The 25,648-nt window shown below is 54.8% G+C and overlaps 1 protein-coding gene across 5 annotated transcripts in view; it reads right to left on the reverse strand.

Moving 5' to 3' along the window:
- Positions 1 to 16,509: 16,509 nt before the first annotated feature.
- MAPRE2 (microtubule associated protein RP/EB family member 2) overlaps positions 16,510 to 25,648 on the reverse strand; it is a 118,342-nt gene continuing 109,203 nt past the window's right edge. For all 5 annotated transcript variants that reach the window (XM_054724076.1, XM_028155701.2, XM_054724075.1 and 2 more), the window contains 3 exons: positions 23,573 to 23,712; positions 20,082 to 20,240; positions 16,510 to 17,778 (listed from right to left, as the gene is read on the reverse strand). In XM_054724076.1, coding sequence (XP_054580051.1) covers positions 17,707 to 17,778; positions 20,082 to 20,240; positions 23,573 to 23,712 — 371 coding nt within the window. In that variant the 3' untranslated portion in view covers positions 16,510 to 17,706. The remainder of the gene's footprint in view (positions 17,779 to 20,081; positions 20,241 to 23,572; positions 23,713 to 25,648) is intronic.

Below are 25,648 nucleotides of genomic sequence, written 5' to 3' on the forward strand. Positions count from 1 at the left end.
CCCATGCCGGGGGACTAGTGCCCGCCTCGCCGCTGTTGCGAGGTTTAAACGCGGCGTGCTGTGAAGAGCGCCTAGAGCAGTACCCTGCGCGGAGTAAGTCATTGTTCTCAGAGTTGTTACTGGATTTTCCTCCCTGGAGACTGGATGGGGAACAGCAGATGATGAAAGCTAGTCGGCCCTCTCCGGTCAGCCCCCGGCCAGCAGCACTTGCAATGGTTTGGATGGGGGTGTACATTGAAATGATCCACTTAAATACGACTGTTAGATTATACGCACACATAATAGCTATACGTTTCCGAATTTAAAAAATTAAGCATTGACTATTAAATCAGTACAAGGGCTCTACTGACCTAGATGAAATAAGTAATAAAACTGCATTCTTTGTGAATCTCAGTTTTTTCATCAGAAAAGTGGAAATAGCTGAAATTCTCATGGCTGGGTGTGTTTTGGAATTTAGATAATTTTGGATTTTCAAAGGTACATGTATTCTTTATTACATAGTAATTCATCCTAGTAGATCCCGGGACAGTGCCCCAGAATCCAACACATTAACCTATTTTGCACCAAAATGTGTGAATGTTTGCTTTAAGGGGAATAAATAAAGACTATTTAAAAAAATCCCCATTGTTGGTTCAGATTAGGTTTTGCCACCAAAAGAGTTTCCTGCATCCGTAGAAGAAAACATTTGGGATTTTAGAACTTTTGTATTTTAGAGTTACAGACTGTTTATCATAAGGTTTTGAAAAGGATTTAATATGTAAACACCTGAGAGATAATAGAACTCAATGAATTAGTATTACCTTTGCTATTCATCGCATCAGTGTTGTTAGTATGACGCTGGAGTGGTGGAGGAGTAATTATCGCGAGACTCTAAAAGGTAAAGGCCTGTTAGACATGCTCCTCTGTTTCCCTGGTCACTCAGGCCGCTTGAAACTAGGGATGATGTTTTGGGAGAGTTTAGACAGAAGTAGACCTCATGCCTGGAGGTCGTTCCTGTGTTCACTGAGGGATAAGATGGGGAGGCTGGCAACATGTGTGTGTGGTGGGGGTTGGAGCCCTGGGCAGTCTGGTTCCCAAGTCCTGGGAATTGCCTTTTCCCTTCTCTTCCCCTACAACCCCTACCTCCCCTTCCTCTCCCTCTCCTTTCCCCCTCTCCCTCTCTTTCCCCCTCTCCTTCCCCGCCTCCTTCTCCCCTCCCGTCCCTCTCATCCTCTTTGGTACTCAACATGACTGTCATCTCAGGAGAAAAAGGAAATTACCTCGACCTGGGGCCAGAGGGTGAGGCCCACATGAGGGTGATGGAAGTCAGCAAAGGTTTGTGGACTCAGATGTGGAGAGTGCACCCCTGCCTGCACTGGGCAAGGCGAGGCCCAGCTGCTTCCGCGTGGTGACTGACCTGGCTGTGCCGCTGTGTTTCGGGCATTCACTGAGCGGCGCCTTGGTTCCTGCTTTTCTCTCCGGGTTTAGATGAACTGCTGACGGACCTGGGGTTGTTAAAGGCTGGGGGGGCTCCTAAGGAGGCCAGGAGACCTGCGGTTGCTCTAGTCCAGTGGTTCTCAACCTTCCTAATGCCGCGACCCTTTCATACAGCTCCTCATGTTGTGGTGACCCCCAACCATAAAATTATTTTCGTTGCTACTTCATAACTGTAATTTGGCTGCTGTTATGAATCGTAATGTAAATATCTGTGTTTTCCGATGGTCTTGGGCGACCCACAGGTTGAGAACCGCTAGCAGGGTCGCCCAAGACCATCGGAAAACACAGATGTTTACATTATGATTCATAACAGTAGCAAAATTACAGTTCTGAAGTAGCAACGAAAATAATTTCATGGTTGGGGGTCCCCACAACATGAGGAGCTGTATTAAAGGGCCACGGCATTAGGAAGGTTGAGAACCACTGGACTAGAGTGCTCCTGCCTTGATTGGAGAGTGAGAAGGTTTGCAGAGTCTTTCCCCTGATGCCCAGCGCCTCAGAAACATCACAGACTTCGGAGCATTTTGAATCCCGGCTTCCCATGTGTAGTGTGGGCAAGGCATCAAGCCTTTTTACGCCTCAGTTTCATGAGATATAAACATAAAAACAATTGTTCCCTTCGAGTTGTGAGAGTTAAATGTCTCAAAATATGCAAACACCTGGTACATTCCCCAATGCATGGCATGCACCCCAAAGGATTTATACATGATCTCCACATATCTCATTTAGTAAGAACATGCTAATCGAATTATTACTTTTTTATAGTTAAAAAATGCTGATGAATTGTAGCAATTGATCACTCTGTGGGGGTGTTGATGGGGGGTACTAATAGTGGGGGTGTTGATAGTGGGGTGTTGACAGTGGAGGAAGCTAAACGTGTGTGTGGACAAAGGGTATATGGGAACTCTCTGTACTTTCCGCTCAATTTTGCTGTGAACCTAGAATTGCTCTAAAACTAAAGCCTATAAAAGTAATATAAATTTATGACATGGCAACTGCAACAGCAGCTATAGAGATATCCAGCATTATGCAGTAAAACAGACATTTCTCAAGTAATCTAGAACATGATGCTGTAAAGAACTTGAAATTTGATAACAGAATACCTGGCTTCCAGCCTGGGTTTTACTGGTTGCATGATCTTTTTAAAATTTAATTTTAGAGAGTGAGGAGGCAATGAGGGAGAGAGAGGGAGAAACATTGATGGGCTGCCTCCCACATGCCCCTGACCAGGGATCGAGCCTGTACCCCGGGCATGTGCCCTGACTGGGAATCGAACCAGCAACCTTTCTGTGCCTGGGACAGTGCCAGCCACTGAGCCACACCGACCAGCGCTGGTTGCTTGATCTTGAACAAGTCACTTAATCGGATTTTAGCTTCATTGTAGGTAAAATGAGGGCTATGAGGGAGACTGTCCTCCTCCTGGGGCTGATGTGAGGAGCAATTGAGGGCAGGCAAGTGGAAGCAGTTTGTAACCCTGTAATATGTCCTAGAAATGATACTGTTGTAAACAGAGTTCTGACCCAGGAGTTAACCAGAGGGGAATAGTCTGCATTCAGAAGGAACCTCCTCCTCATTCCTGCCAAACCAACATTTTGGTTAGAGGCAGGGAGATACTCTCACTGGAAGCAATGGGGAGAGCACAGGCACGGATGAGTCTTTAAGGATGAAGTAAAATGAATAAAACACGTAGAAAAGTCCCTAGTTTGGCCTTTGCCTTTTGATACCTAGCTCATTCCTGGCAATGTGTACTTCCCTCCTCCTGCTGGGGTTACCAGTTATGTAAATTTCTTTATTTCCATTTCGTAAATCAAACCGAGGGTGATTATTTGGGAAACAGAGAATGCTTGCGGCGCTGTGCATGGGCGAGGCAGTCGGCCGCTGCAACCCCAGGTGCGGATTTGGTTCTATTGGTATCTCATCAGGGAAATGATTGTGAAGTAATAACTACAGCGTCACTCTGGAGTCAGGACAGTCAGTTGTAAAACTTCCTTTTCACGTGTCTGTTGCAACCTGAGTAATTAGAAGATGTGGCTGTCTAACAGGTCTCAGCTCAAGCTACTGCACCCCAACAGCGGGTGTGGAGGGCTGCTGTGACAATACACCACAAGCTGGCGCTTCAAGCAACAAGGCTTTAGTCAACCAAAGCGTTGGCCGGATCCCGCTCTTTCTGAAGGCGCTGGGGGAGGGGTTGTTCACGCCTCTCCTCGCTCTGGTGGCCACAGGCCTTCTTTGGCTCACAGATCCATCGTTCCAACGCTCTCTCTTCATATGGTGTTTTCCCTGTGCGTGTGGTTTTTAATTTAAAATATGTTTTTATTGATTTTAGAGAGAGAGGAACGGAGAGAGAGAGGGAGAGAGAGAGAGAGAGGAGAGAGAGAGAAACATCGATCGGCTGCCTCCTGCATGCCCCACGCTGGGGATTGAGCCCGCAACCTGGGCATGCGCCCTGACTGAATCAAACCAGCGACCCTTTGGTGCATGGGACGACGCCCAACCAACTGAGCCACAGCGGCCAGGGCTCTCTGGGTGTTTTCACATCTCCCCTCCCTGTGTCAAAGTTTCCTCTTTACAGGGAGGGACACCATTTACACTGGGCCACGGCCCACCTAGTGACTTTGTTTTAACCTGATCACCCTGGGAAAGAGCCTATTCCTGAAGGGTGCATTCCGAGGCTCGGGGGTTAGGAATTCGGCGTATCTTTCTTGGGAGACACGACGGGTTTGGGTTTCTCACCAAAGAAGTCATGTGACCTCCTCAGTGTGCGTGTGCGCCAGGGAGCTCTCTGATCACCTCGTTCACACGTCCAGTGGCTGTGGTCCTAAGTCTGGCAATGTCCTTGACATTTTGTACTTATTTTGTTTGTTTGATAATCTGTAGAGAGAAGTAACTGAATTGTACACTGTGCCCATGATTTAAATGATATTGTCATGCTTTAAAAGGCACCAAATCATTAGTTAAAAAAACCACATTTATCATAAGACAAAGAACGGAGTTTAGCTGTATTCATGCACGACTTAAGACTTACAGAGTCTGCAAACAAAGACGCTAACGCACATTTTTTGTTGTTGGCTAAGTGCACAGAAATCCATGGTCAGAGCGGAGCTAATGCAGAAAGGACTCCAGGGGAGGAGGTTTACATTGGAGTGTGAAGGGAGGAAAAGCGGTATTTGTATTACTAGAGAGGTTGGGCAGCGTTAGTCTGGAAAGGGAAGCGTGACATAAAACTTCAGAGAGTAGGATGGCGACTAGTAGGTGGTGGACTGCGGGCCTACGTTCTAGACACTTGGATCATCTCAGTGAACAAAACATAAAAACGCCTGCCCTCATGGAGCTTACATTTTGGGGTGTGTGTGTGTGTGTGTGTGTGTGTGTGTGTGGTTGTAGGAAACAGAAAACAAATAAGTAAATGTTACAAAGTGATTAGTACTTCAGAGAAGGAGCAAGTGTGTGGTAGGGGAGCACACACTTCAGAGCAGCCCTCGCTCAGCACGGAACAGCCGAGCAAAGACTTGAAGGATGTGAGGAACCCTGTGGCTCTCTGAGGGAAGAACATTCTAGAAAGCGAGACGCACCAGTGCAAAGGGCCGCAGGGAGGAAAGTGCTGCGATGTTTGAGGAACGGCCAGGTGGCCATCGCTGAGGCAGGTGAGCAAGGAAGAGAAGCGGGAGCACGCCCCGTGTTGGGACTTTGGTTCTAATGAGGGGCCGGGTGGTCCTGGTAGAGCTGAAGCAGAGGGATGCAATGATACCACTAGTGTCTACAGAGGGCCTTGGCTCTCAGAGGGCCTTGTCTGCAGAGGGCCTTGTCTGCAGAGGGCCTTGGCTCTCAGAGGGCCTTGTCTGCAGAGGGCCTTGTCTGCAGAGGGCCTTGTCTGCAGAGGGCCTTGGCTCTCAGAGGGCCTTGGCTCTCAGAGGGCCTTGTCTGCAGAGGGCCTTGTCTGCAGAGGGCCTTGGCTCTCAGAGGGCCTTGTCTGCAGAGGGCCTTGGCTCCCCGGAGGCAGGGTTAGAAGCAGACAGACCCTGTCGGAGGCCATCGGTAACCCAGGTCAGAAGTGATGGAGCCCGGACAGGGTGGTAGCTGTGGCAGTGCAGCGGGAATGCGCTGGGTTCCGTACAGCTTTCTCAATGGCGTGCTGGGAGCCGGTCGGACAATCTGGCGGATGGAATGTGGAGAGTGGGCGTCGGTGTGACACGGAGGCCTGTCTCGAGCAGCTGGAAGGATGGAGTTGTCAGTAGCTGAGACACAGGAGGGCTTGTGCGGGCAGTGTTTGTGGGACAGGACAGGGAAAACCAGGAGTTCAATTTGGGACATATATGTTTGAAAAGTTTGAAATGTTTATTAGACATCCAAATGGAAATATAAAATAGGCAGCTGTGTATATAATTCTGGAGTTCAGAAGGGCTTGAGATCAAAATACACCGGTAAATTCGAGTCACTGGAATATCTCGGATGAGCTCTCCAAGGGTGTGACTGACGATAGAAAAGAGAGAGAACCCAGGACTGAGCTCGGGGGCCTTCCAATGCTAAGGGGAGAAACAGGAGAAAGAGACGGGGGCGCAGTGACCAGTGATGGAGAACGAAGAGCAACAGGAGGAGTGTGGCTGTGGCAGCAGAGGGTTCAGACTCTGTTAGGACAAGACAAGGGGAAAAACTGGTAACAGGTCTGGGAGGTCAACCGTACGGCCCATATTGCTTAGATGCTGAAACCGAGGCATACATTGATGCAAGATTTGTCTAAAACGACTTCATAATAAATTTCTCCTAATTTGAGTTTCTTGATTCCATCAAAATCTTTGTGGTTGCAAAAATTTTGTAATGTGCAATGTTCAGAGATCCGGACCTCATTTTATCATAGGTTTGGACGAGAGGCTGTTTCATTCTGAGTTCAAAAGGACAAATTCTTCATTTGCACGTGTGTGTGCGTGCGCTTCTGACCAGCTGCATGTTAGAGCAGCGGCGCGGAGCCATCCAAACTAGGTGGTCAGCGTGACCTCTGAAACCGGCCTTTCCTCAGCAGCTGATAGAGGAGAGGTCGCAGGCCAGAAAGGCAGACTGAAAGATGGAGTTTTCAGCACCTGCGTCTCTGGCCTCCTCACGGCTCTTTGGTTTTGCTGAGATAACTTGTCTTGCTTTGCTGACCTCTGACTCGGGGATTTTGGGTTTTCTTTTTGCTGTAAAACATTAAAGAGCAGGAGATTCCAACGGAGACCGAAATGGTCTCTTGGAAATTCACGTGTGATGTCAGCAGACACTAGAGAGGAGGAGGTGGGGATTCAGCAGCACCCCCCACGCGGGCTGAGGAGGGGGTGGTGGCACGGCACCTCCCGGGGCACGCAGGTCCCGGGCGCATCACCCCTCGCTCGGAACAGGACTTGAGGGGGGCAGCATGTTCACCGGCTTTGTCTGTGGGCAGTGGGTGATCGCTGACGGTACTGGTGTCTCAAAGGAAGAACTAAGTGTCGGCGTTTAACAGCCTTGGAAAGTCGCTTTAAGACGTTTTTGGTCCTATTTTCTTGGTTGCTTTTTTGATCTAAATTCTCAGCTCTTTCAGAACTGCAGCAGGAAATTTAGACTTAACCTCAAGAGTCAGTGTTTTGTCTGTGTCTCCTCTAATACAGTACAGATGTCAGGATGGCTGCGCCTGACTTGAACACACTGGGTTTCTGCCTTACTCTTTTCCCTTTTTAATGGGAAACAGTCGAACTCTCGTCCTCATTAAACTCAGCATCCAAGTTGTAATCTTGAGAATGTACATGGGGAGAAGATATATTTAGGCTATTTACTTAGATTACAAATGCTGAAACTGTTTTACTATTTGAGGGAAAACCTTCTGTCCCAGAGAAGGACACTATAAAACAAAGGAAAATATTAAAGATTCAAAAAGTATTCGTTTTAAGAACCGGGAAAGTGGGCGTCTGCGATGCTCTTTCTTTGACCAGAAAGAGTGTGGGTTCACTGCCTGGGCTGTAATATGGAGACGCCACTTTCTAACGCTCTGCATTCCAGGTTTACAGCGTCTCCGTTTTCCCTCTAGAAACCTAGTTCTCAACTGTGCTATTGCAGGGCATTGCACCGACCACCCGAATATTCCAACAACGCCGTGATGGCTGTTTCAGCTCCACGCCGCTCAGACCCTCCCCGGTCAGCGTGTCCAGCGACTCTGTGATACAAGGAAGCCTGGTCCTGTGGCCAGAAGCTGCATTTGCCCGTCAGTACTGAGCCAACAAGCTGGCAATTCTTTCCGCTCGGTGGCGAATTTGTTCGCGTTAAAAACACTGCATGACGTGGACGTGGGATGCGAGCTTATTCTAGGGTTTGGGTACCATTTTGGTCACCAGCCTGGTGGCCTGGTGTGCTTCCACTAGGCTGAACACGCGTCACGGTTCTGTTGGCACCCTCTTCCGGTTAGCTCGGCACTGAGTGTTTTGTGGACTTGGTTACGGCGGAACAGAAACATGCACCATGTCCTCGGGTGAATCGCCGATCTGTTTCCCCCCGTAGTTATAGCCAGTCATGAGGCAGAGCCGTCCGAAGATGGAGTGGGGGCCTCCCCGGGTGTAGCTCTCCGTCAGCGGGGCCAGGCGTGGCGGGCAGAGCCCGGCCCGCAGCCCGGTGAATGCATGGCGGGGTCTGCCAGAGGCTCAGGCAGCGGGTGAGCAGGGGGTGTAGTGACGCCATGGCCCCTTCTCACTCCGGGGGGCTGTGGTCTGCGCAGGAGACTCGGGCTCTCGGGGCTGACTGTCTGGAGCCGGTTATGAACTGAGCAGCGTGGAGTCACGTTCACATCGGCCCGCGGCGGGCCAGGGGGCTGCTGAGAAGTAACGTGGACGCGGCCCGGGGCTGGAGACTCCGCATTCTGTGGGGGAACGGTTCCCATCACTTACTGGTCGGGCATTGACATTCTCTTTGAAATTTAACTTCTCTATCATGTGTTCATTAGGAATGCTGGGCATCTGATTTAAAAGAGCCCGAACAGCCCGTGTTAGCTGGCACCCCAAAATAACATCTGTACGACTATAACGACACACCAGCATCTTGTCAGTGACTCCACCGCTGCGGCGGGGTTAGTGTATTTCTAAGAAGACAGTCAAGTGCTTCTGTGCTGTCACTACCCCTCATCGTTGTGGAAATATCAGCTTTTCTTTGATAAATGTCTGTCCCCCCTCCCCATCCTGCCATGTGTTCCTTGCTTTTCCAGACTTTGCATAACAGTTGCATATGTGAGCTTAAATCTAAAAGGTAAACTGGAAGGCACCGGAGGGGCGTTAGGAGCGTTGGTTCAGACTGGCCGGGGTCCAAAACTCAGCTGTGAAACTCACTGTGCCCATCGTTTCCAACTTCTCCTCAGATTCTCTGGGGAAAGACCCTGGGATTCGTGAAATCCTGTTTGAGGCAGGCCCTGTGGAGAGAGAGAGAGAGGAGAGAGAGAGAGAGAGATAGAGGAGAGAGAGGAGAGAGAGAGAGAGAGAGAGAGGCACCGCTGTTCACAGCTGGGCCGGCATCGGCAGGAACCGGGAGCAGCCTGGGCGGTGAAAGGCAGGTGAGAACTCCCCGCCTTCTCTCAGGGTGTGACCGGCTTGCACCCGGGCACCTGGGTCCTGGTTGGCAGGAGACCCGAGGTGGAAGCGAATGCGCAGCCGGGCAGGGTCTCCACAGCGCGGAGCCCGGTGTTCTGGAAAGGCGGTGTTGAGCGCAGGTACTCCGTGTGGCCAAGATGGAAGCTTGCTAGACTTCCGGGAGTTACTATGAGGACCAGACGCTTTCTAGTAGGCGCTTGCGTGGTTTTCTTTAGGGGGACTATCGGGAGAAAACCCAGAGAAAGATCATGTTTATGAAGCTTTGCTCCTCTGTGTCCCCTGCCTGGTTTCCCTTCCTGCTCCCGGGGGCAGCCCCCCGACGTGACGCGTTGCCCAGGCACCAGGCTGTTGTATGCAGGTCTGGAGTGGCTTCTCCGGGCGCTGGGGCCTCACCCGTGTGGCCTCCCCGGCAGGGGCACGGCGCAGTGGAGGTGTGAGTCCCCGGAGCCAGTGTGGGTGCTGCAGTCAGGAGCTTTTGGAAGGAGCTTCCGGCCCGCAGGCGCTGGCTGCAAACAGTGTTTCAGGACGCCCTTGCCCCACGTGGCGAGCCTCATAAAGACCTGGGTTTGTGTACACACGATTCCTGGATGAAGGAACTTGAATTTAGTTGGATTGTTTGTCTTCCTTTTGTTAAGGTGTATGATTCCTTATATATTTTGGATATTGACCCTTTATCAGATGTGTCATTGCCATACATGTTCTCCCGTACAGCAGGCTCCCTTTTCGTTTTGTTGGCGGTTTGTTTTGCTGCTGTGTAGCTTTTTATTTTCATGTAGTGCCATGTGTTTATTTTCTCCTTAGTTTCCTTTGCCTGAAGGAATTTGAATTTAAATGGGTCACTTATGTTCCGACATTTATACCTGCGAAAGATTACAAATGGTTATGTAAGTTTACTTATGGACAGTCTAGCAAAATATACTGAGAATCTGGTGGCATTACTGTTCTGATTCATAATTAACTTACCAGGGTATGACTGACCTTTCAACTACCTTCGCCGACACAGGGGTGCTAAGCCTCTAGTTCAGTGGCGACGTCAGAGGGACTCCCCTGTACGTGCCTGCTTTGCCAGGCGCAGCGCATCACTGACGGCTCTCCTTCTCTTGGGGCAGGTGTTGAACTTGGGTGACGTGGGAGGAATCCGGGCTGTTGGAGGACATCTGTGTCCAAACCACTCCACTTGATGGGCAAGTGGCTCTGCGTTGCCTCCGATTGGGGTTTCTGGGGCAGGAGAGGGTTCAGGGGAAGGGCGGGCTGGCCGGCCAGGGCTGCAGGCTAGATGAAGGAGCAAGCCAGGGGGGAAAGACTGGGCCTGAGGCTACGGGAGGCATCCGAGGACACTAGGCCGAGGGAGTGAGGAGCCGGGCAGGCAGAAGACTGCAGCCTAGCCAATCAGGAGCTACAGGTAACCGGCCTACTTACATTGCAATGAAAATGTCTCAGGGCAAACCACTGTGGGCGGGATCCAATCCCTGCGCACCCTAACCTTGAATCCTGAGGGTCCCTGCGCTTGCATATCTGATTGTTCTGGTTTCCAGAGAGTTCTGGAAAGTGATAGGTTATCCCAAGGGAAGCTGGGAATGGATGTGTGACCTTGCTCTACTCTACGTTCCCTCACCAAATACATAGCAAACCTCATGGCAGGTCTCGGGGACTGTCACGGTCAAAGGAAAATGCTGGAGAAGTGGTAGGAAACCTCGGTCCTTTGAAATTGGCTCGAGGCTTTACAATCTGGCTCCTGCTTTTACTGCTCGGCTTGCGCTATCACGCATTGAACGCTCGTCCATTCTGAACTTCCGGCGCGGTCCTCTGAGTATCGGAGGGGACGGCGTCTCGGTGGGGTCAGTCATGAGATGCTCTTGGTTTCAAGGGTCCTTTCATTAGATGATGCTCTGCACACGGTACTGTGTCATACAAAGAAGCGATTGAAATGGAGGAATATTTTCATGTTCTCATCTCAGAGCCAAATGAGCAAAACATTAAAGAGTAGTAGTTGAAATAGTTTCCGAATCAGACAAAGTCACATTTCTCTGTAATTTTCTCATTCTGGTTCCTATTTATATTTCCCCTGGAGGCCGAGTTGTGGTTGTCATAGCAATTCTTTTTTATCTATGAAACGGATATTTGTATTATTTGTACCTCATAGCAAATCAAGGCCTATTCAGCTCTAAATATTTCCTTTAAAGTAATACCTGCCCAGAATAGGTCCTTTACGGCTCACCTCATCACCCTAGTTTCTGGGACCTCTGAGTTCAGGGTTCCTTAGGGCTCTGCTTGGATGGGCCACAGCCCCCCGAGCAGGCGGCTGGAAGAGCAGGTCTGAGTCCCGCACCCACCACGTTCTCTTTGCGCTCAGCACCCTCGGTGGCTGGGAGGCCGCTGGGCGTTCCCGTCAGGGCTTGTACAAAAGCGGTCCTGGCTTCCACACCCCACGTCTCTGTTGGAGTTTGCTCCTCTCTCTCTCATTTTCTTTAGTCCCTTCCTTCGGCTTTTAGATCTTTCCTATGCGGTTCTCATGTGTTGTTCTGAGCCCACTACTCTCCTGAAAAGGTTTGAAGCTGACCATCCCCCAGTTCTTGTCAACTCCACTGACTTCCGAGAATTCACCATCTGTGTCTTCTCTGTGGCTTTGAGATTGTCGCTGTCTGTCCTCCTTGAGGCTGTCGCGTTTTGTTGTTTGTTTTCTTTCACTTTCTTGCCCCTCCTTCCATCTTCCCCCTCACCCGTTGGCGCTGTCATGCATTCAGGGGCCTGCACTGCTCTGTCTCCTCGGCTCTGCTTTAACTCCTCCAAAAAGTAGCCCTCGCTCCGGGTCCCGCCTGGAGCGGCTCCAGGTTGCACATTCACCTCCTTGGTGGGCTGTTTGCTAGAGAGGGCTCACCCTCAACTCCACATCACTGTTCTCACCACTGACCTCCACTTCAGAGACTGAGACAGCGCAGGACCCGCCCACTTTCAGGACCTGCGATCTACCACGGGGTCCAGCCTGACTCTTCTCAACTGCCAGGGGCACGGCCCTTCCACCAGCTGCCGAGACGGAAAACCTTTGAATCTGACTCGGACTTCTTTTCCATTTCCTCTTTCCAGTTTCATGTGAACGCCTCACTTCCTCGCGGGCTGGGGAAGATAGGCCTAGCTGGGGAGTATCCCTTGGGGCCGTGTGTGTGTGTGTGTGTGTGTGTGTGTTATTTGTTGGGAATCAGAGTTTTTAAGAATCAGAGGGATCTCAAAGATCATATAGTCTAATTCTCTCATTTTACATTTTCATTTTATGAAGGTGAACAGTGATGTGCGAACTTATTTCATAGTTGTTACTGTAGGAATGTGACTAAGTCTCATTCTCTTTGCATGATGCTTGCACAAGGGAACAAAATAAAATGTGTCCTCTTGTCATCTACTTTGCTCCAGTAATCTGTTGCTGTGTAATATTTCTTACCCTTTAAAAACACTTAATTCACACCCAGTCTTGACAAAATATCACAAGGAACCTGTCTGAAAAGTTAAACCTGCTGCCGTGCTGGTGGGGCATCATCCATTCACCAAAAGGCTGTGGGTTCGGTGTTTGGTCAGGGCACCTACGGGAGGCAACCAATCGATATTTCCCTCTCATATCGATATTTTGCTCTCTAGAAATCCGTGAAAGCATATCCTCGGGTGAGGATTATAAAAAATTAAAACTTGTCAGTTTCTTAAAAGGTTGAGCATTTTCTTTCAGTGGAAAGAAAAAAAAAGGCATTCAACCAATTAGCTCCAGCTGGGCCTCCCCCGTGTTCCAATCCAATCAATCCCAAACCTGACCGGGAGGAGGCACGGCCTCACTGAGCAAACGCACCTTCTGTGTCAGCCTCACCGGGACCCGTGCGGGGGCCAGGCTGAGCTGGGGCGGGGGTCTGCCATCTGGTGCCGCCGGAGGGTGCTCAGTGGACGTTAAGCTTGGCCTTCCGCTAGGGAGCGCCTCCAGTGCGTTCGCTGGGACACCGGGCTCCTGTTCAGCAGACAGGACTTGCCGACACCCAGGGAGACGCTCGGCGCCCGCTGGGCTGTGTGGCGGCACCGCGTCGGCGCCGGGAAGGTGGGCCGGGGCCCGAGGTCAGTGCCCGCTGCCCGTGAGCGCGGCCGTGCCGAGCACCGTGGCCGTGTCCCAGCGTCAGGAGGAAGAGTGAGAAAGGCCAGGAGTGAAGCTGTGTGTGTCGTTTGAGAGAACTGGCAGCTTATAACCCATATTCGGTGGCCTTATTTATCCCTCCCCCGGCCTCGGCCTACATAGTGCAGTAGGAACACATGCTGTTTTAGGGGATGATCTCGGATTTAATAAAGCGAAGCAAACATGTGACCTGACCACTCTGAACCGTTAGCAATGTGCCTGCTGGAGCCCACCGGGTGCCTTCTAAGTGAGGGGAGTCGCATGGATCCCTGACTGTGCGGGGTGTCTAAGCGGGGCAGCCGTGGTCAAACCCCGGGCTGGGGAACCACATGGGAGCGTGTGCTTTGAGCCTGAGCTTTCCCAGCCCCGGGGAGGCCCTCAGACCCCGGCACAGCGCACCCTGTGCAGAAGCGAGTGTGGGTGGAGAGCCGTTTCTTTGTCTGGTCATGTCCCAGGTCTGTGCTCTTACGAATGAGAGGTAGGTGCCCAGAGCAGCCCAGAAACAAAGCTGGCCTCTAGGTGGTGCCTGGCAGCAGCGTGGGAAGGCCGGCACCCTCCAGGGTGAAGTGGGCCTCGGCGAGGCCTCCCACAGACTGCCCGCACCTGCCCTGCGTCCCTGCGGGTGGCTCACTGGGCCAGTGCTAACCCTGCCTTTCCTCATGCTCCTCTGCCTGGAAAACTGTCAGGCTGGTGGGAAAAAGTCCCATTGGAAGGAGGTCACCTCTGTAAGTCAGGGGTGGGGAAGGTCCGGCCTGAGGGCCACAGAAGGGCTGTGAAACCATTGGGTCTGGCCCCGCCGAGGCATCAGGGGTGAGCTAATTAAGTGTTTGACCAGATAAAGCAGGCTGATTTTTGTACCTAGCAGTGGATCGTTTTGTATGGCCCTCGCATCGTGTTATAAATATCCACATGGCCCTTGGCAGGAAAAAGGACCCACCCTCGGTGTAAGTAACACACCAGGTTGGAAGAGTGTCCTAGGAATAAGCGGCAAATTTGGATCAGATTGAAATTCTGAATACATTTGTGGGAACTTGGTTTTATATTCCACTTATGTCTGTAAATCGTTCCTATTAAAGTCAACTAACCAGAGGAGGGACAGAGACGTCATCAGAGAGCTGCTGACAGTCACTGTCGTTTTGCCATCAAGCTCCCCCCCATTTTCACTTGCCCAGCCTGTCCCGTCCAGGAGCTCCGCTTGGCTTGGCTTGGCTTGGCGGTGGAGTTTCCCGAGGGACCAGGTGTTTATTTTTGGTCATTGTTTTTAAAGGTATTACAGCTGCTATTTTTGATATCAAATACTAGCCTGTAATTCCAGTCAAAACATTTGCCATCAATAAAAACAAAGACCCCCTCTCCCGGTGTAATTATAAAACTAGAGGCACGGTCCCTAGGCCTGGCCTGCGATCAGGGCCATCTTCCCTGGCTGCCCGCAGCCGGCCCTGCCCCCGTCGCCACCCACCCCCGGTTACGTTTGCCATTGGGTGATTGGTGCCTGACAGCCAGGGTAAGGGACTGAGAGGTCAGCTGTTCCCGCCCGCTTGCCAGCCCTGCTCCCGCCATGGGTCGCCCTCTGTATGTGGGGTGACCGGCGGGGCGGGGACCTTGGCCTGGTGCTGCCCACGTCCCCCACCACTCACCCCCAGTTCCCCGTTCGTTAGGCCGTTGGAGCCTGCCGGCCGGAGAAAAGTACCAAGAGGTGGTCAGTACGCCTCATAGTGACTGGTCCAGCAGTTGTTCTGGTCATTCCATTGTTAGGGTCCATTTGTATATTACCCTTTTACTATAGGATAGAGGCCTGGTGCATGGGTGGGGGCCGGCTGGCCTGCCCTGATGGGGGCCCTGGATCGGGGTGGGGGGTCCCTGCCAGGGGGCGGGGCTGGCCTGGGCGAGGGGCAGCAGTCGTTCTGGTCATTCCGCCATTTCGGTCGCTGGGCTTTTATTATATAGGATGTGAATCCACACAAGTAGCCTGTTCATCTCCGTATACTCACTCAAAAGGAAACCTTCAACATCAAACTGTAAGAATCTATAGATCTGAGCCAATGTTAACATATACTTTTTTTATTAAATATGTAAAAAGATAACCGCAAGTCCAAGTTATTCACATATTCAGCAACAAAAGGCTATTCTACCATGCGACAATGGTGGGCAATGTAAAATGAATGTGATACATCTGAATAAGACCTCTTCCTCTATTATGTCCTTACTTAGCTCTATTTATAATGAACAATACATCTGTTTACATTCCTTTCAGTTTACATTTCATATAGAACCAAAGCTTTCTGGTGTACTATGTAGTAAAGTGATCTGAATGCATATCAACCTTGACGGAAGAATGGCCATACTCACCAGGGAAGGGGTCCTTGGCTCCCTTCTGGGGTTGACTTCTCTCGGGTCAACAGGGTGTTTGTCTTTTCTGCTTTTCTGCTTAGCAGGCAGGCTCTTGGCCCCGGCTTCGGTCACTTCCTGTCTGACACGAGTAGCGGAAGTGCTTTGACCAGCACGGTGGGTGTGGGGGGAGGAGCAGGGTGCACACCAAGGGTGACCGCTCGGCCAGCCTGGCGATGGGGAGGGAACGAGGGGGGACAGCCATCGGGAGGAAGGAGCAGGCCTGGCCCACGAGAGGTGGCCTGCACAGAGCTGGGGTGCAGCCCCGGGACTGGGAACCAGCTGTTACAGGGCCCCAGGTCTCGGGGAGGGAACAGGAGGAGGGGATGAAGTGTGCTCCCAGACCTGGGAAGGGGAGTGGGTATGGTGACTGGGGAAGTCATCTTTGCAAACCGTCTGGCCAGTGTGTTGAGAGCGGAGCAGGCTGGGGCTGGGGGGGAAATGGTGCGGGTGCCGGCGGCGAGGCTGATGCAGGTCGCACGCCATGGTGTGCACCGGCCCGCGTCTGCAGGGCTGGCAGGAAGCTCCATAGGAACCCCTGACGGCGTCTGTGTGGAATTAGTGCCTCCTTATGAAAGCTATTTTAAAACAAGGAAACTGTACAACAGGCTGGGGCGGGGGGGGGGGGGGGGGGCACTAGGCATGAGCTGCGCATAGCACAACCGCCACCTGTAACCAGGGGACGTCACTGCTGAGAGCCGGGCCGCAGCCCGAGCAGGGAGCTGCCGCAGCGCGGAGCAAGCAGAGAGAAGGGGAGTCCAGTGGCCACGGAACCTGTCCTCCTCACGGTGTGCTTAACGCCTCGCCACCTGCCCGCTTCCCCGCCACCGTGCCCGCTGCCGCAGGGGGTTCTGAGGGCTGTGTCGGTGGAGCCGTCAGGGCGGGAGTCCAGCGTTTCACCAATAAAGCAATGTCAGCGCTTTAGGACACAGTTGAGAAATTTATTGTAAGCTTTTCAGTGAAGAGGAAAGTGGGTGGGCACACTTGTTTGCTGTTTTGGTTGCACCTGCCAGGTCAATACCAAGTGAAGGTAAACCTAAAGTTAGGAACCGAGTGCAATGAATGATCCGGGAAGGGAAACCATCTCAGAAAAAGGGAGGCAAAGATTTGGAAAGATACTCACAAAATGTGCAAATCTTAGTTAAAAAAAAAGAAAAGGAATGCTTCTAATTCATCAATGTTTCCTCGGTTTTGAACCCCCCGGGCTAGCAAAGGGCCATGGCATGGAGGCTGCAGTATGAAGGGGAATTCCTCTTCCAGAAGGTTCCCTCAACCTCGGCCATGGCGCTCCGTGAACCAACCCCATTCACGAGGTCCTCCCTCCAGCAGGTGCGTGGCATCCCGCCCTCGGGGCTGCACCCCACCCTGGAGCCGGGGACCTGGCAGAGCCCTCGGGGCGCAGAGCTGGTGACGGCTGCGGGGGCAGCTGCCCACCGAGGGGACCCTGAGAAAGAAAACGCATGAGAACCGGGGTGGGGGTCGGGGCGGGGCAGGCGGTTGGCGGCCAAGGGGAGACTGTTTCTAGAGACGGTCACTCGAGGAAAAACCACCAGGACAGGTGTGGCGGCCTGACCGGCGAGGGCCCAGCTCTGTTCCGTCCTTCCCTTCCCTTCCCTTCCGTGTCGTGAGCAGAGGGAGCCACGGCTCCGTGTTGTCCCTCGGAAACAAGTCACTGTCGTTATGGCTTTCATGTCAATCTCTTTCCCTTTGTCCCATTTATTACTTTACCAGATTCATGTCAGAGGTTAGACTCGCAAACATCAAAGCACCACTGTGTGTGACATCTAGTGACACGGGGTGAGAAATGCCAATATAAATACCAAATATCAAGTTACCATCGTTTCACACCAGGGGGAGGGGTGGCGGTGGGGGGGGGGGTTGTTCTGGGAGGAAATGAGGAGACGGAACCAATCCCGCGGCCCGGTGGCGAAGCGGAGGGCTGTGCCGGGCGCTTGGGGCGGCCAGCGGCTGCTCTGGGTCTTGGCAAAGGAGAAGGGACGGAGCGCAGCTGCGGACGGAGCGCCCGTGCGTCGATGTGACCGCAGTCCGTGGCGCTGGAGGCCACCACGTTCCAATTCTCCAGGAGCAAAGTCCCCACGCGACAGGGAGTGGGCAGCGCAGGCGTCAGTACTCCTCCTGCTGCGGGGGCTGCTCGTGCGCCTGCTCGTCCGCTTCGGGCTCTTCGGGGGGGCCCTCCTGCGGGGGGCGGGCAGGAGGGTTAGCGGAGACGGCCCAGGCGGAGCAGGTGCCCCCCTCCCGGGAGCCTGCTGCGGCTCAGCAGAGAGCAGGGGGCCGGCCCGGACCCTGCAGGGACATCAGGGGACCCGTGAGTCTGACACTGACAGCGGCGCAGGCCTGCACCAGCCGCCCGGCCCTGGCCTCTCCCCGGGCCTGTCGCTTGCAGGGAGCCCTGGTGAGACTGGAGCTCAGCTCCCACAGGCTCCAATCCAGAGGCCAGGGGTTCGAGTGAGCAGGAGAGGACCTGCTGGTCCCTCCTTCGGTCCTGAGGGCGCCTTAGCATCACTTCTGCTTGTTCACGGCCTGCAACCGACAGCAGCTCTGAATGCAGACAGCAGCACGCTCGTGTGTGTGTGCGTGTGCATGCGCGCGTGTACAGGGGGTAAATCCAATGGCAGCACACTGGTGTGTGTGTGCATGCGCGCGTGTACAGGGGGTAAATCCAGTGGCAGCACACTGGTGTGCGTGTGTGTGGGTGCGCGTGTACAGGGGGTAAATCCAGTGGCAGCACACTGGTGTGCGTGTGTGTGTGTACAGGGGGTAAATCCAGTGGCAGCACACTGGTGTGCGTGTGTGTGTGGGTGTGTGTACAGGGGGTAAATCCAGTGGCAGCACACTGGTGTGCGTGTGTGTGTGGGTGTGTGTACAGGGGGTAAATCCAGTGGCAGCACACTGGTGTGCGTGTGTGTGTGGGTGTGTGTACAGGGGGTAAATCCAGTGGCAGCACACTGGTGTGCGTGTGTGTGTGTGTGTGTGTACAGGGGGTAAATCCAGTGGCAGCACACTGGTGTGCGTGTGTGTGTGGGTGTGTGTACAGGGGGTAAATCCAGTGGCAGCACACTGGTGTGTGTGTGTGTGTGTGTGTGTACAGGGGGTAAATCCAGTGGCAGCACACTGGTGTGTGTGGGGGGGCCCTGGGGGCGGTGATGTGAAGAGCAGAAGAGGAGCTGAGTGGAGTCCTCGGGCAGACAGACCCCCTTGAAATCAACCCAGGAGGCAAGACTCTGGGTTGAGGCCCGTCCTGCCTGCCCTGAGCTAGGAACTCAGTGGCCACGTCCCCTAAACTTGGGAGTTCCCCTGACGGGTTCCCACACAAGGACGCCTGCTGGGACAGGATCTGGCGTTTCCTCCCGTGGGGAGTGCGGGGCTGGGAAGTGCCCATCCCGCACGCCTCAGCCTCGCTCGCTCAGATGCCCAGGGCCGGGCCCACCTCCAACAGCCTGTGATGATAATGACCCCAACCGGCCGCCCTGAGAGCTGCCCAGCACTCTGCGCACAGGACCGTGCCCACTGCAGGGGGGGTGGGGGGGGCGGCAGACACCACGAAGCCAGGCCGGGCCCGCCTCCAGGTGAGGCTGTGAGCACCGGTGAGGCCAGCACGGCGCGGGGCCCTGCCCGGGGGCCCAGTGATGACCAAGCAGTTTACAGTCTCCGGGAGAGGGACAGAGCGGTGGGGCGCCCCCCACCCCAGACAGCGGCTCGTCCTTCAGGAATGTCTGGAAGCTGGGATTTTAAGCTGACGGGGAGCGAACGTGTGCCTGGTGCGAGCGGGAATCGGACATAAAGGGAACCCGCCCGTGCGTGTTCCGTTCCGTGGCGATGCCCGCACCCAGGCCACCTGCCCACAGCGCCCCCGCAGGCGAGCCCTCCTCCGGCTTCGCCGCAGCAGGAGCAGCTCTGACCCCAGCCCCTCCGCTCCCGCGGCGTGGGGCTCCCCTCCTCCCGCTGCGGAGCCGCTCCCCCTGCACCTCGGCTTGGGGTGACCTGCCTGCGTCTCCACATCCCCACACGCGCAGCCCGGTGGGCAGGTCCTCCGACAGGGGGGGCTTCTGGAAGTACTGTCAACACAGGCTGTCCCCCAGAGCCGGTCTGTACTGGCCACGGCGACCAGACCCCCAGCCACGAGCTGCGCCTGCGTTAACCGCACCCCGTCTCTCACGGAGGAAGAAGCCTCAGCACGCGCTCACCCGCACTGGCTCAGACAGTGACAAACACTGGAGCCGTGGCTGCACAAAGATGCCCGTCTTCCTCAATCAGAGTCTCCCTCATTCCCCCACCCCCCACCTCCCACCTCCCACCTCCCACCTCTCACCTCTCCCAGGCCGCCGGAGGGTGCGGGCGCCAGCCAGCCTGTCTGAGGACGCTGCAGGGAACGCAGAGGCCCTGGCAGCACGGCGTCCTCCCTGAGTCGCGGGGAGCCCCGAGCGAGCCGGGCGTCGCTTCCGCCCCGGCGCCCCCACTCCTGTGCGTGCCCCACTCACGTGCTCGTCGGAGGCGTAGAGGACGTCCATCAGCCGCTGCACGAGGCTGTCGCTCTCCTGGCCCTGCTCCTGGCAGAGGAGCTCGATCTCCCGCAGCTTCCCGAAGTAGAAGTCCCGCTCCTTCTCCACGCCCTCCAGGGCCAGCTTCAGCGAGTGGACCTGCAGGGCGAGGGCGGAGGGTCAGGCGCCCGACAGCGTCAAACACGCGGCCCCCCTGCCTGTGCGGAGCCCAGGCCGCCGCCGTGCATCCGCGGGAGTTACTGAGGGCGGCCTGGGTCTGGGCCACAAGGTCATGTGCACCTCAGAGCGCAGTCCTTCCCCTGGCAGGGAGTGTGAACCAGGGCCCGGGGGTGTCCTGCTGGAGACAGTGCCCACGGGGCCAGCCAGCCCTGCCTCGGGGCTGTCCCTCCTGTCACGGCCGAGGGAGCACTCAAGGGGTAAGCAGACCTGGGCTCACCTCCCAGCAGCTCCACTCGGGCCCAAACCATCACCGTTCCTGCTCCGAGAGCCTCAGTGTCTGCCCTTCGTGCGTTTCCTGCTCATGCAGAGAACATGCTTCAGGAGGCAAGTGAAACCCCTCTCCGCACGGGGAAAACCGACCTCAGCAGAGTTTCTGAGAATTACTGGGGGATGGGAACTTGTCTCCCTTTGCTAATGGCTGAGCCTCCGTGCACACAGTCTGTGTGCGATCAGTGATGCGTGCAAACATACTCTGAGCACAGGCGACGTCCACCCTCTCGCACACCTGGCAGGACTCCATCCTGTGGCACCCAGGGCGAGCCCGTATCCATCCTGGGAGGCCCAGGACACGCTCCCTCGGATGCACCTCGCTGATGCCCCCCTGGAGCTGCTCGCCAAGCAGCAGGGCACCGATCTGCCAACAGTTCACGCGGATTTCTCATCGTACTACTGCCTGAATACTGGTCAAAACCGAAGGCAACCGGCAGCCTCAATTCCACGAAAAGGAAACTCCCCTCATTCTCCAAATCCTGTCTTGCTCTAACACAAACCACGCCCCCTCCCCCCGCCCCTTTGCATAGACAAGAGGTTTTCCGGACACATCTGAACGAGGACAAGGCCTGTGCGCCTCGCGAGCGTGCTCTGGTCTGCGTGATGAGCAAAGAGCGGAGGCTTCGGCAGAGAGACCCGGCGCACGCCAGCCCCTGTGGTGCTCCAGACGCATTAGGTAATGATGCGCGGCTATAAACATCCCCCAGTAAAACCAACAGGAGCTAAGTTACACGATGAAAGATCAATTGGCAGCCGGATCCCATGCTGCAAGTCCCACTCGTAAAGCCCGGTGCCTCCTGCTCCCAGCGCCTGGGGGGAGGGAGGCAGGGGAGGGGCCTGGGGAGGGGCCAGGAAGCAGCCTTCTCCTCTCCCCCTTCTCCCACCACCGGCTAAGGGGCGCCCCACCCACTGCCTGGGTGCTGGCTCTCTCGGTAACTCCTACTTATTCCAGGGATGTCTTCCCCCCCGATCCTTTGATTCATTTCTGCGGCTGGAGTCGCCCAGTGGTGCTTTCCAGTGTGAGTGGGAGGCCGCCTGAACGCAGGCACGGCCAAGGCCATGAGAGTTCCTAGTTCACGGCACCTTCCCCTCCTGTTACTGCTGCACTTCACCTTCAGCGAGACCTTCCCTCAGCATTCCCGTCCCGCTGTCCCGGTTCTAACCAGTGGTGCCTGGGTGGCTCCCTGCAGGCTCGGAGCAGCGAGGCGTGTGGCCAAGGCTCACGGCTGTCCTACCCGCCTGCCACCTGAGGAGGACGCGTGTTACCGGGAATTCTATGTGGCTCCAACGGAGCTGCGGCAGGTAACGCGGGCATCCCGCCATCTAAATCCGAGTCCGACCCGGCGATGACTGAAGGTGTCACCTTTTTCATTGGTGGTCGGAATTGTAAAGCAACGGCCTAGTTAGCAACTGTCTGCTTTTCAGCTCGGTTCGTGACTGCAAATGCACAATGATCTCAAAAACCGCTTCCAGACGCTCGCTGGCTCATCAAACATCAGATGCATCACTGGGAACGGCTAGGGAGTGGTGGGAACAGCCTGGGGACCTGGATGAAGGCTCCCCGCCCAGGGGGCGGAGCAGCCAGGATACAAGACCCTCCTCCGAACTTGGTTGATGGCGTCTGCAGGGGCCCCTCCCTACCAACTGCGTTATTACTATTAAAACTTTATAAAGACCTAAACTGGGAGAGAGTTCTCAATTTCCGAATTCAGCTCAGCCCTAGGGAAGTGACCACTAAACACTGCTGTCTCGATACAGGCAGGACTTTTTGTTTGAAATGGAGTTCTAACCCCTCCCTGAAAGCACACACCACGTAGAGTGGTTTCTGTGTGACTTAACAGAACGAGCGCTGTCAGCTAGGAAGCACCTATGCTTTCACACAGGAAATCCAAAGGCAGGGGAGCCAGATTTGCTGGGACCGAGAGGAATATTCGATGGAAAGGCAAGTTCTGCCGAAAAGACACTGGACTTTCTGATCAGCCCATACTGGGCTCAGGGCTCCTGGGGTAACAAGTGTCGCCGCGTTGGAAGTGTCAGGTTGTGGCTCTTGGCTGCGTGGTCACCTGCCTGACAGTGCTGTCCGCACGCTCCACGAGGGGAGGGGGGCTGTCCCGCTGCCATCACATTCCCAGCATCACACGCAGGGTCGGTCACACAGAACAAGCCTGACACCGCTGTGAGGAAGAGGAAGGAGACTAGCCCTAACACCTCGAGGTCGAGACCGGCCGGAAGTGGACAGACAGGTGGTGGGCTAGATGGGGGCTCCTGACAGACACTCAGGGGTGTTTGGTGGGAGGGGGGCAGGCGGGGGGAGGTGGCCAGCAAACCCGCAGTTACCTGGGCCGAGCCACGTGTCCTGTCTTAACGTAGCTTTGAGATTGGTGATGAACATTGTGTATTCACAATGGGCCCAAACCGTCCCTTTCATTCTTACCCTTTGCAACCATGGATTCTGCCTCACCTTCTGTGGAGAGCGGCTACAGCGTTTGGGCAGGTTCAAGCCTTGGACTGACTTGTGGCAAAGCCCTCGCAGCACAATTATAGCCAGAAGGCTCTGGTTGTAAGCTGACCTTATAGTCCAACCCCGCAGTCCTAGGTAGCTAAGGGAGGTGGGCTGCGGGGGGTGCAGCAAGTGCTGCCTAAACCAAACTTGAAAGAGTTCAGAGAATGGCAACAACAGGAAAGAAGCAGATTTGAAACTCACAAGAACATTGTAAACATCTTGCCCTTGTTTTGCTTTGTGTGATCTGACTATAAAATAAAGCTTCAGCTTACAGGCTGGGTCACTGTTTCCTCATCCAGGCACAGTGACCCACCTGGCCCCAACTATATTCTCTTGTCTGTTTTCTTTAACCCTTCACCGCCCCTCCTCAGGTTCACCGCCAGCCATGCTGGACGCGGTTCAGCCTTCCCTCCCCGATTTATCCCTCCCCCTTACACCTGTCATGCTCCCACACATGGGGCCAGGGAGGAGGACGTACCTGCTCATTAAGCTGTAGGACCTGTGTCTCCAAATCTTTGTCCGATTTGGATGCCGAGCCGCTGGATGAAGCCCTTTTGGCTGATGAGGGGCGAGAAGGTGTGGAGCCTGGTTTAGATGCCGGACTTGACTTAGCTGCACCTGAAGGTAAGCAGAATAAATAATCAACAATGGCAACATGAAAATGCTGTGTAGACACAGACAAATGGAGGATTTAGAAGGAGTCTGCTAAAATGTCTAAGAGGCACGGCCAGGGACCCCTGCCCGAAGCAGAAGCAGCTCAGATACTCGTGGGAAGGACACACAGTAAAATGCAGTGTTGTCTTGGGCAACTTCTTTAACTCTCTGAGCACTGGGTGTGTGGGGTTTCCCCGTCCAGTAACGCGAGGTCAATGCATGTCCTTCTCCCTCCAGAGAGGTAAGAGGAACAGATTTTAAGCTTTTTTTTTTCCTAAGAGGAAAGGTTTTCAGATCAGCTTAAAGGAGCACCATCGAGTTTCTACCAACCAAAAAAAAGACCTTATACTCGATGAACACTTTAGAAGAAATATTAACACCGTATTTCCCGGCTTTCGTCACGGAAAGAGCGTGGGGACAGCGACACTTCCGTGCAGCGAGCACCCTGGTACCCAAGTCCTGGTTCCTAACTGTTACCCTGCGGTAAAGGCTCCGTGAGAAATGGCTGACTGCAGGGCGCAGGGAGCGGGGCCAGCTGAGGGCCCCCCACTAGCCACACGTGGGACCGTTTGCGTACAAAAACCAAAAAAGGCTGCAATGTAGTGGAATGCACGGAGTACACGGAAGTCTGGTTACTGGGGAAAAGGAAACCCTGATAGCACACTGACCGAGAGGAAACGTTAGAACTAGGAAAGCACAGTCTTGCAACTGATTCAGGAAAGGCTCCTCGACGGGCTGGGCGACACTAAATGGGATGTTTTGGGGAATAAGTCACACCTGTCAAGGTATCGCCCTATAAATTACTACTTTTACAGGGAAAACATACGCCTTACAGCGGAGAGATCGGAGGGCCAGCACCCCAACCAAGTGACTCCACAGCATCGCTACTAATGCTATAAATTGGGGGGGGGGGGGAGGGCGGGCACTGATTTCAGGTAAGCCCTCACCCCCTGGAGCTGGCTCAGAAGCCCCCCCTCTGCCTAGAACCCGGCCCGGACACGGAGGTGCCCTCGCAGCCCCGCAGCAGGCACAGGGACAGGCACGGGCTGCTGCCCGGCAGGAATCAGACACTCAGGTCCTGGCCGGGCCCACCCGCTTGCTCTGAACGCCTTCTGACGTGGTGGCATCCGTGGCATCTCGCTGGCGGAGGTGCCCTCCGGTGGCCCCGTCCCTAAGTCTCCATCCCCCCCCCACGGATGCCTCTGAAGGCTGGGTGGGGGGTGCGGGGGGAGAAGGCAGGAGCAGCCAGCCAGCTCTGCAGCAGCACTGCGCACAGGGCTCGGCGGGGCCTCTTCGGGGAGGGAACAAATGTTTCAGTAAATACACGAGTAAACCCAGTCAGGTGGCTTACAATTTCACATTGTTCCCAGCTCACCGCTGATGATAGCGGCAGAGGGTGCAGAGGGTGAGGTGCGGACAGCTCGCTCTCAGTCAGCACCAGGTGGGAGCGGCGGCTGTAAGACGTGGGTCGGCGTGTCCCCGGGGCTGGGCCATTCGTCGGGGGGAGTGTGCGCCCTCGGAGGGGCAGCGTCTGACCCGGTGGGTTTGGGGACAGACGCCCAACCGATTTCAACAGGAGCGCCAGGCCGGGGAAGACCCGACAGTTTTGACGCTCAGAGGGACACCGGCCTTCGGTGACCGGCACGCTCACTGATCGCCAAGGCCTCTGGGAGCCACCTTCGTGCCGAGGGTCCCTCCTCTGGCCCCCGCGAGGCTCCCGGGACTCCGTGTCCACGGCAGCGGCAGGTTCTCTGCGGGGAGGCAGGCCCAGGGAAGGGGCGGGGCAGGGGGCAGGGGGGACACGCCGAGTGGGAGAGGCAGCTTCACGTCCATACAGGGCCCCCCCCCGAGTCCCCCCCACGTCCATACAGGGCCCCGAGTCCGGCCCACGTCCATACAG

The sequence above is a fragment of the Eptesicus fuscus genome, chromosome 12, assembly GCF_027574615.1.
Source record: "Eptesicus fuscus isolate TK198812 chromosome 12, DD_ASM_mEF_20220401, whole genome shotgun sequence".
In the NCBI taxonomy this organism is placed as follows: Eukaryota; Metazoa; Chordata; class Mammalia; order Chiroptera; family Vespertilionidae; genus Eptesicus; species Eptesicus fuscus.